The 11,431-nt window shown below is 25.3% G+C and overlaps 1 protein-coding gene across 1 annotated transcript; it reads left to right on the top strand.

The window, feature by feature from the left end:
• The first annotated feature begins 285 nt into the window (after positions 1-285).
• On the top strand, positions 286-7,888 carry LOC113561021 (kinase suppressor of Ras 1). The gene is made up of 15 exons (XM_026967194.2): positions 286-576; positions 647-787; positions 860-1,004; positions 2,816-3,031; positions 3,931-4,137; positions 4,208-4,318; positions 4,379-4,503; positions 4,989-5,165; positions 5,233-5,373; positions 6,309-6,482; positions 6,544-6,729; positions 6,795-6,928; positions 6,990-7,127; positions 7,350-7,479; positions 7,554-7,888. Exons 1-15 carry the CDS (start codon positions 424-426, stop codon positions 7,704-7,706), a joined length of 2,331 nt encoding a protein of 776 aa, XP_026822995.1. The 5' UTR covers positions 286-423; the 3' UTR covers positions 7,707-7,888.
• Positions 7,889-11,431: the final 3,543 nt, after the last annotated feature.

Below are 11,431 nucleotides of genomic sequence, written 5' to 3' on the forward strand. Positions count from 1 at the left end.
GGGTTGTAGGCCTATAGAATATAGATTAGAGTAAAGTGAATGTATAATTTGTACAGTTGTACTTCAACATTTCGTAAACATAAATATTATGGTCTATGATTTTTATAATAATAATATTAGTAAACGATAGTAGTAATAATAATAGTAAACAATAGTAATAGTAATAATAATAATAATTACTGACGAATAAAGTTTGGTTTATTGTCATAACCGCGGTAACCTAAATAATGAAATGTCCTTGAATTATGATGAAGATACCGAAAAAAAAATGTTTTATCTGACTTTTCTGACCTGTTTCCGTGATAGCGATCCAGCTCTTCTCTTGTGTACATTTTTTGTTCTTAGTAAATTACGATTAGACGCTGAGTGAAAGATATTCACGTAGACCCCAGGATGTATATTGTGGAATAACCGTATGATGGAATGGCGGAAGAGGAGTTTGATAGGCAGTTGATGTGCGATGAACCCGAAGTGATACAAAAAGTCATCGACATTTCATCACAAATGTTGATCAGCTTAAGGAATCTATGCGAGACTCGCGCAGAACTTACTCAACATGAAATTAGAACTTTAGAAGTAAGCAATGGCACCCTATTTATTTTTAATACAAAATTTGTTTATTTATATGTTCTCAATCTTCATCTAGGGTAAATTAGTGAAGTTGTTTTCAGTGCAGTTGAATAATAGGCATAAAAATCCAGGGCGGTTTGATTGTCAAAAACTAAGAAACTCCCCTTCTATAAATCAATGGCTGGAAGTTGTAGGACTTAGTACACTTTCTGTTCAAGTATGTATCAAATTTACTTTTAATGCTAAACAATAATTACAAACTTATTTATTTATAATTATATTTTTTTAGAGAATATCTGAAAATATTAATTCTATTGAAGCATTATTGTTAAAGTCTGAGAATGAATTGAAATCAATTCTTCCAGAATACTCTCTCAAAGATGAAGAACTTAGAAGATTAACTAGAGCATCTTATAATTTGAAAAAATATAGTGGTATGTGATCTCTTAAATTATAATATTTGTCATATTTCAAACATAGACATGATTTTTAAAGATTTATAATATTTTTATAATTAATTTATTTTATTTTTGAAATACTTTTAATCTAATATATACATAAACCTAATTATAATTTATATCAGATAAATAGCTTAGAAAATATATCAATAATTGATAGAGAAACTTGCTTTTTTTACTTTTGACTAAATACAATTTGTTCTTTGATGTACTTCTGCAATTACTCATACAGTAAAAATGTTCATCAACCAAACTATAATTATAATTTACAAATAAATATGATATTGGTTCATATTAGCTGATACTACTAGATGCATATGTATCAATACATTACTTAAACAAATTCTTTTTTTACCACAACTAATATTACTAAAGATGATTATTTTAACAAATTTAATTTAAGAAGTACAATTATTTTAATTTTTACATTAAATTAATTTATAAATGTATATTATTTTGTACAAAGAAAAAGCATAATAAATATATTTAATATATATATATATTGTACCTTAGTCTGTTGTGTTTCATAGTCTCTAAGTATCTTTTCCAACATAGTATAAAATTGTTTTTGTTCGATTCAGGCTAGTATTTTTTTTGTTGGTACTTTGATATCGGTTTATTGGATCAATCTACAAATATTAATTATTTTTTTGAATACAATTTGTATAATATTACTTAGCATAAGATCTTTTAATAATTTTTAATTTATAAAGATTTAGCTAATGATTTAATTTTAGAATTATCTAGTCCAAAAAAAGTTATCCCAAGGGCTATGGAAAAGTTTATTTGATTTTAAAATATATAAAAACATTAATACATTTTGCTAAAATATATTTTTTTAATTTTTTGTTTTTTATCTACATAAAAAGTTTTTTTTAAAATTTTCAGGAATGGTGTTGGAAACATTTAATTTTACTGTAATATTTACATAACTGTTATATTTATTTTAACACCTTCAAGAAAAAACTTGACTGACTTAACCCATTTTAATCCTTTAGATCTGTCAATGAAGATTTAAGAATACCGATAAAAAAAAACTAATATCCTATATAAAATTACCTTACTCAAAATATGTAAATTTTAATGGTTTTTCTTCTAAATTAGCGAATAGCTACAATTAAAATTAGGCTTAAGGACTGAAAGTAGATTACAGATAAATAAACTGGTTTTAAAGTTACTGAGAATATATACTCAAATTACTATTCATATAATAATCAGAAAATATTAATAAATTATGATATAAGATGAATCTTGTGACAATTGTCTTCTCAATTTAATTATTTTTTTAAGCAATAAGTAGTTGTAAGACTTATAAGTAGTTAGTTAGTTGTCAATTAGTATTGGTACAAACAGTGGCGCAGAATAAAATTTTGAATGGTCTGGTCAATAGCCACCCTATTTAAATGTTGCCATCCACCCCACCCCAATATTAATGATATTATTGTGATATATACTATTTATAGGATAAATTAATTTATTACTCGTATACCACACCTACCATCTCTAAAAATTTGGTCTGGTCATAACCAGACTACAACCCCAAGTTCAGTGTCATTGGGTAAAAAATACTGAAATAATGTCAGATTTAATTTTTAGAAGAAATACTATGCATAAATTACCTATTTTTAGAAAATAATGATAATTTAGTTTATATTATTATAATAATTAATAATAATATATAATAATTATTATAATAAACACAAATGTCACATGATATATTATAATATTATTAATGTCTTTACATTTAATGCAATTGCAATTTTTTTTTTGTTTCTTTTTTGTTTTAGAAACTATAAGGGTTGGAAACAGAACTCGAGAAAAATGTAAAATTACATTGTATTGGGATTCTTGGTATCGACAATATGAAGTTCGTTGTGAACAAGCTGGACATTCTCCATCATCTGTCCAAGGTCATTCTCCTTCTTCATCTTGTCGCCCTAGAAATGCTCATTTAAATCATTACACTCCACCTATAACCCCTACTTTATTTAATCATAATCATAGTAAGTAAATAATATTATATTATATGTTATAAATTATTATTTTTAATGGTACATAAATAAGAAATTTCTTACTTTTCTAACTTTTATATGTTTATTTGTTATCATCAGGGATCCAATATCTGTTATTAATCAATTATTCCTTCAGTTAATATTATTTTACTTTAGATTTATTATTTTTAATAATTTTTAATACAATTAATTTCAATTTAGATAACTACTAAAATATTTGAATAATTTTAAATCATTCAAACTAGAAATTATTTTTAGTCACATTAATTTTAAATTATTTCTTTTTATGAGCACTTTCCGCCACCTCAATTGTAAAGAGACTTAATTCAATAATTATAACTTTCTATGAGAATCAATCTAACTTTCAAACTTGAGTTCTAATTGTGTTTTAAAGTTAATAAATTATTATTTAAACAAATGTTTATTATCAGGTTTTTTCTATATAAACAAACAACAAACCATTCATGTCTACAGTAACTTTTTCCATATAGCACTTTGACTTACCTCCTTCTTCATAAGACAGTATTGAAAATGTTTAATGCTTATGTTATGCCATCAACATAACTTAATGTAATATTCCAGATTAAAATTTCAGAATATTTTACTTTATATAAAACTATCAATATCTTTAAAAAATGGAAATATTTAAATATTTATATTTTAACTTCATTAAATGTTCACCAGTATTGACTGACCTTTTTATCAGAAGAATTTTATATTGATTTTTGGTATTCTATTATACAAATAGTTATTATATATAGCATTATAACTATTCAATTATATGGATATTAAAATACTAAATAGATTAAAATTCTGTAATTTACAAATGCTTAATGTAATATACAAATATTTTATTATTAATACTAAAATTAATTATATTTTATTTATAGGAACCAGTGATAGTCCTATTTCTATTTTAACATCACCAAAAAGTCGACGGAATTTAAATCCTGATGTAGTTTTTTCTAATGGATTAACAACACCACAGTCTCCAAAACCTTTAGTTCCTGATATTTGTGTTAAAACTGGTCATAATTTTTCAAATTTACTCCCTATGCTAGGTTATTGTGAACAGTGTTCTGTACGAGTATTTGTGGGTATGTTTTTTTTTTTTATATTAAACCTGAAATTAAATTATTTAATTTTATTTACTAAAATTAATCTTAGGTGTTAAGTGTAAAATTTGTAAATTTCGATATCATAAGGGCTGTTTGTCAAAAGTTCCATTACATTGTACAAAAAATGCTGCAACAGATGACAATGACTCAACTTTTGATGGTAAATTATACTATATTTAACTAATTTGTACATGTTCTATAATCTTTTTATGTTATACAGAGCTAATTAGTTCATCAGCTAATCACTCTCCTAATTTTAATCGCCCTACTTCACACAAGACTTCTTCTTCGTTATTATCAAAGAGAAAAACCAGAATACCATCTATAAATTCAATACCAGTTTCTGTAAGTAGAATGAGTAATATAACCCGGATATATATTTCTATATATTATTGAAATACAGTAGAGCCTCGATAGTCTGAACCCCCAATAATCAGGTGAACGCAGTAATCCGACAACATATAAATCTATTTGTTCTTAAATACAATGAACTTATGTAGTTTATTTGGAATTCTTCTAACCCAATTAATCTATAAAATATTGTTATTGACAAAAACAACGTTGTCATTTTTATTGACACAGGTTAGGTTAGGTTACCTTACCTAACTTTACCTAAAGTGTAATAAATATAAAAGTAGCAGAAATAAAAATAAAAATCTTAGTCATTTGAGTAGGTAATCTTAAAAACCTCCGGTAATCTGGATGCTCTGTCTGAATTCTTCCGGACTACCGAGGCTCTGCTGTATAAATAATTATATAGAAAACATAATAAAAATATCAATCTGTCAATATATAGATGTATATTTTTTTGTTTCTGATTTTGTTTTTAGTCTAAAAGTGGTGGAGCTGAATCGAGTTCTGCCCCATCTAGTACAAATAGTTCAACACCTTCAAGTCCTGCTCTAAACAATCCCAGACAAATACATGTTTCTTCTTTACCAACACCAGCTATTACTAATGAAAAATTCAACTATCCTGACGCACCCATTTATTCACAAGAATTACAAGTATTTTTAAAGCTTAATGTTTATTTATTATATTACTAATAAGTGTTGTTATAATAAATGATTTTAGAAAAACCAATCTAGATTTACTGAATCATCAAGGTGTGGAAGTACAGATTCAGAACAAACATCAATTAGAATGGATTCTTCCGAAGCTCAAAATTGGGATACCGATGAAATGGAAACAAGAGGTTGGCCAAGACAAAATAGCGTGAGTTAATTTTTAACAAAATATCTAATGCTTGTTGTTGTTTGTAGACTTAAAAAGTAATTTAAATGTATACTGTATATTTTTTTTTCTTTTATAAATTTGATAATTAAATATTTTGTGAATCTGTGCAGAAAAATTAAAAAAAAAAAATTGTTTCCATTTTAATTACATAAATCATTACAAATTTGCATTTATCAGAATCCATTTTATGCTGTTATCTTTAATATTAGGATAAATTTACCTATTATCAAACTTTAAGGTAAGAATATAATCTATGGTTTCATGGTTTTATTAGTATCGTAGTTTTACAATGAGTTATAAACATTATTTTTTTTATTAGCTTTCAGTACAAAACTATTTAGCTTGACAATTGCATAATTTATTTAAAATAAACACAATTAAACAAAAAATACAATAGAAAAAGCAGGATTTATAGATCACAAAATCAGGTTCCAAAACTGAAAATCTATTGAAAATGGATGAAAGGTTAAGATTTATATTTAAGGCACTTAGGAAATTGAGTAAAATTAGGCATGTAGGGTTTAGGTATGGGTAATGAAAAAGTAAATGTTGAAGGTCATGGACACTTTCAATGAGATGTGCAAAGTGTAAGCATTTTAACGTTGTAATATTTTACAATTCCATCTCATTTTAAAACGATAATGACAATAAAAGCCTATGAGATGCCCTAGATTATATTCTGATATTTAGGATAGATAATGTGTATATTTGCTCTTAATTAAAGTTAATAGTACAAAATCAGCTCTACTGATAGCAAATTTGGTATGGTGTATATTTGTTGGATGGTGATAACACATGTGGATTCTTATACTTCCTATTTGAGAAATAAATAATATAATCATTAACTGTTGAATAAAAAAGAATTAAAAATTGTTTTGCTTTTGAAAAAATTAAAAATTTTTAAATTTTTGTAGTTATCTCTTCAAGAATGGGATATACCTTGGGACGAATTAAATATGTGTGACAAATTAGGGGAAGGGCATTTTGGTACTGTATATAGTGGAAATTGGCACGGGCCAGTTGCTATCAAAGTAATAAATATGGACTACTTAGATTATGAAAAAACATTAGAAGCATTCAAAGCTGAAGTAAGTACTTGAAACTTTTTTTTGTATTAAATTGAAATTCTAAACACAGAAACTATTTTAGGTGGCTACCTTTCGTAAAACTCGTCATGAAAATCTTATTTTATTTATGGGTGCCTGTATGAAGCTCCCTAGATTAGCTATTGTAACAAGTCTTGCAAATGGTATGACATTGTACAGACATATTCATGTGCTCAAAGATAAATTTAATATGAGTCGCACCACAATGGTTGCTCAACAAATATCACAGGCAAGTTGATATAATTAATTCCTTTATTCAAACTAACAAAATATTTTATTTTATTTGCTCTATAGGGTATGGGATATTTACATGCAAAAGGTATCATACATAAAGACCTTAGAAGTAAAAATATATTCTTAGAAAATGGGAAAGTTATAATTACTGATTTTGGTTTATTCAGTGTTACTAGATTATGTTTTCGCAACAGGTAATTATAAATAGTTAAAATGTTGAAAAAATATTAATGTCTACTAATTCAATGGTTATAGAACCCAAGATGGCCTAATTGTGCCGCCAGGCTGGTTATGTTATTTGGCACCAGAACTAGTCCGTAATTTGCGTGTTCATCAAAGACCTGAGGAAGAAGATTTGCCATTTAGTAAAGCATCAGATGTTTATGCTTTTGGGTAATTACTAAATTTTTAACTTTCAATAAAGAATAACAAGTAGTTATATAGTATTAAGTTAATTAGTAAAATTAGTAATACTATGTGTATGCAATTGATGATAATAGATTTAGCAAATACTAATAGTAAAACTGTTTTTATAAAATTGATATTTAATTTCAAAATAATATATTATACCTATTTATTATGTTTATTTGTACTATAAGTATGCTTATTTAATAGAACCGTTTGGTATGAACTATTATGTGGTGAATGGCCATTTAAATCAGCTAGTCCAGAAGTTATTATTTGGAACATTGGACGTGGTATGAAACAAAGATTAGCCAATTTAGAAGCATCTGGTGATGTCAAAGTAAAAATTCTTATTTAAATTTAGATAATTAGATTATTATTTACAATATTTATTGATAAAAAAAAAAAATTTAGGATATATTAATGACTTGTTGGTCGTTTAACCCAGAAAAAAGACCAGATTTTGCTCAAATGCTTAAAACCCTTGAACGATTGCCACGTAAACGTTTAGCTCGTAGTCCATCACATCCAATTCATTTATCAAGATCAGCAGAATCTATATTTTAAGAAATAGTTCAACAGTATTATAACGTGGCTATACCAATGACCTTACTTATTTATATGGTATAATAACTATTTGTAATAAAACAACTTACAGAGCTCAGTTATACAGGTAATCTTGATTAAAGCGCTTTATGTAATGCAATTATGTATTTTCCATTATGATTATTATTACTATTATTATTATTATTATTATTATTATTATTATTATTATTATTATTATATTTGTTAATTGTGTATTATAGTTATATTGTTATCTATTTATGGACTGTATAGTATATTGTTTATATTGTGTTAGCAGTCAAATTTATTTAAATTCATGTAAATGTGATATATATATACACACACAACTTTATGATATAAAACAATAATTACTATAATCTATCTAGTAAAAATCAAATTAAGTAATTTATCATCAATTTATTTAAGAAGCACTAATAACAATTAAAATATTAATTTAATATATTTGAAAAGCTGTTTGCACTATTTAAAAAGTATGCTTTAAACTATAATTATTAAATACTATGTACAACTATCAAACAATTGATTATTTAATTTATTTTTAATGTATTATTTATTTTAGAAACAAAAATATGCATGAATAATATTCAATTTTGTTACCATGATTAAAAACAGTTATTATGCTTGAATGCATTTGTTATAATTATGCAAATTATATAAACAATATATACTTATGAGTTAAGACGATATCCTAGTATACTCACTCATAGCTTGTTCAAATATTGTAAGAATTTTTGTAAAATGTATGATTAATGAAATTCTTGTTGAATTTTGGAGTTGTGAATGACATCAGTTTTGACTGGCACAAATTACAAGAGGATAGTATTATTTGAGATAATAATTTATTACTTTAAAATTAAAAGTAATTTTGATTTTAATATTTTTTGGTTTTTTGCAAAATTACTGTCAATTTATATAATAATATACCAATCAACTATTTAACTTCTAACCAAAGATTATTTACATTTACAAATATATAATTAATTGAATTAAAGTTGTAAATAATTATACAAATTATACTGTGAATATGTATAATATATAAATGAATACCTATAACACATTTTATGGATTATATTATGTTCACAGTTATTTACATTTGCTTAGTGGTGTATAATTAATTTGAATTTATGCACTTGTTTACTACATTATGATATTCAATACAAATTAATTGAAATAAGAAAAATAAACGAATTATTCTATAGACCATAGAATCATTGATCGGAAAATGAATTAACATTCAATTTTTTAATTTTGACAGCTTCTTTAAGTTAAATATAAATGTTTTAAGTTATTAGCACTGACTACATTATGAAATATTTTCTTAAAGTTTATGTTATTATTATCAAAGTATAAAATGTAACAGGCTAATTGGCATCAAATCAGTAATGATAGAATTTATACAATGAACAGTTCTTAATAGATCAACTGTAAAGTTTATTGAGCCTTATGAAACATTCAAATTGGGTCTAACTAGTACTTGGGGGCTTAGTGAGGGATCAAAAGTAAAAAATTATATTGCTAAATAAATGGGAAATAAAAAAGTGAACAAAAAGAAAACTGCTCAGTTGTATTCTTTTATAGTTATATTGAATGCTGGGTGGATGTGATATATTTAAATTCAATTATAAATCATGACTCATAAAAAAATGATTAAAAAATGAGACAGTTTGTCAGCCTATATTATTAGGTATATTTATATTGCTATTAAAGTAAATTTATTTTACTATTAGTAGTGCTCATCGCATTTTTTGGGAAAAATTAAATAGAAGAACTCAATTCAACAGTTTAAAAATTATAAAATTGATCTAAATATATACAATAATCAATAACTTATAAGTCAAAATTTCAAGAACATGAATGTTTTTAAAATACAATAAAGTAACAAACAGTTACAATTTGTTAAAATCTATTTTGTGTAAATTTAATCTTTTTTCTTCTTTCTTAAGAGGACGTCTCACCTGCATGTGTTGTCTCCGTCTTACACACGTACAACAGTAAATTTTTAATCACCAGTTTCAATAGTGTGCTTTTAGTTTAAATATTAGAGTGAATTGACCTATTATCAAATTTTTAGGTAAGAGCATTATCTGTGTTATTTCGTTAGCTTTTTACGATATTTTAATTTTTAAGTGAATTATGATCATTTTCAAACATTTAATAATTTCATACTCATAACTCACCTAAAATTTAAAATATCGTAAAAAGCCAACGAGAGAACACAGAAAATGTTCTTACCTAAAAGATGGAACAAAGTGAACAAAAATTTACTGTAGTAAGTGTGTAAGACGGAGACAACACATGCAGGTGAGACGTCCTCTTAAGAAAGAAGAAAAAAAGATTACATTTACACAAAACAATTTACTCAAGCACTGCATAAATATGGGTCTCATTGCACATCATTCCATACTAAGAAAACTCGGTTTACATGCCAATATCCACTTATAGACTAGAGTAATTGTGTATCAATTATAATTTAGACCTTAGTCTTAATGATACTTAGGTGGTGATTGGGGGGTGCTTGGGGGGGCTTAGCCCCCCAAAAAGATTGACCGGACGTCGAATTTTTTTTACAAGAACTGCCGAAATTTTGGAACTTTACAAAATATATTTTTTCCCGAAATTTAATCAATATAATAATTATTACAACATATTATATCTACTATATACGCGACGGATAGAAAAATTTAATAACTTCAATATTATACATTGAAAAAGATATCAATATCAGTATTGTGAACATTATTAATATATTTGCCAATCAAAATAAGTTTATTATACTAAAATAATAAAATATTTATTGTATTATAATTTAATGATTTTAAAGTACATAATATGTAGTTAGTAATGCGTATTTAATAAGTTTTCTTTTTAGTTGGTTATTATTAGTTTATTATTTAGTATAGTTAATACATATTGGAGGTAATACAGTGGACGCCACTTATAAGACTCGCTTTGGGACCAGCATAAAGTGAGTCTTATAACCGAATTAATCTTATAGGCGAAGTGGGGAAAAAAAATTGAATTACATATATAAGAATTTCATTTTACTATATATTTTGCTTTAATTTTAATTTACTTTAATACATATTACATATCTATTATTGAATAAATTTGTCTCCGATTAAAGTTAATCACAGTTTAATCAGCCGAATTAGCCCGGTTAAAATATCTGTTATCAGTGATTAAGTATAATCAGAGTTTAATCGGAGACGGTACAACTGGCTCTTAGTAGGTAATATAAATCATAAATTATATAATATACAAATAAAAAATAATATTAGAAATCAACCAGATTGATACGCTCTTCCATCTCAGAATCATTTTGTTTAATTTTTTCATATAAATAATATGAAAAGTTGGATTTATCCACTATCCACATTCCACCATGATATTGGACATTAGTCATAAGAAACATTTAAATATTAAATAATAATTATTATTATTCGTAGTTGTATCATAGAACAGTTATCATAACCATCTTAACTATTAATTTTGGTCATTAGTCACCAAACATCAAGGATAGACCAGACTTTGATTAAAAAACTGTGAAACGTGGTCATAGATTATAGAATTTGAATATTTCATGACATTACTTATGAAATGTCAATAATGTCAATAATCATTAATTTAATTTATGTTATCTATTCTTGTGACCATGATTATTATATCTTATCACCACAAACGCTTATCATTGACCGCTAACTGCAATG

Source organism: Rhopalosiphum maidis, chromosome 4 (assembly GCF_003676215.2).
Source record: "Rhopalosiphum maidis isolate BTI-1 chromosome 4, ASM367621v3, whole genome shotgun sequence".
NCBI lineage: Eukaryota > Metazoa > Arthropoda > Insecta > Hemiptera > Aphididae > Rhopalosiphum > Rhopalosiphum maidis.

Coding starts and splice junctions, on each gene's coding strand:
- LOC113561021 (XM_026967194.2), top strand. CDS start 424: ATGGCGGAAGAGGAGTTTGATAGGCAGTTGATGTGCGATGAACCCGAA. Junction 4,138..4,207: donor TTCTGTACGAGTATTTGTGG/GTATGTTTTTTT, acceptor AATTAATCTTAG/GTGTTAAGTGTAAAATTTGT. Junction 6,730..6,794: donor TTGCTCAACAAATATCACAG/GCAAGTTGATAT, acceptor TTTGCTCTATAG/GGTATGGGATATTTACATGC.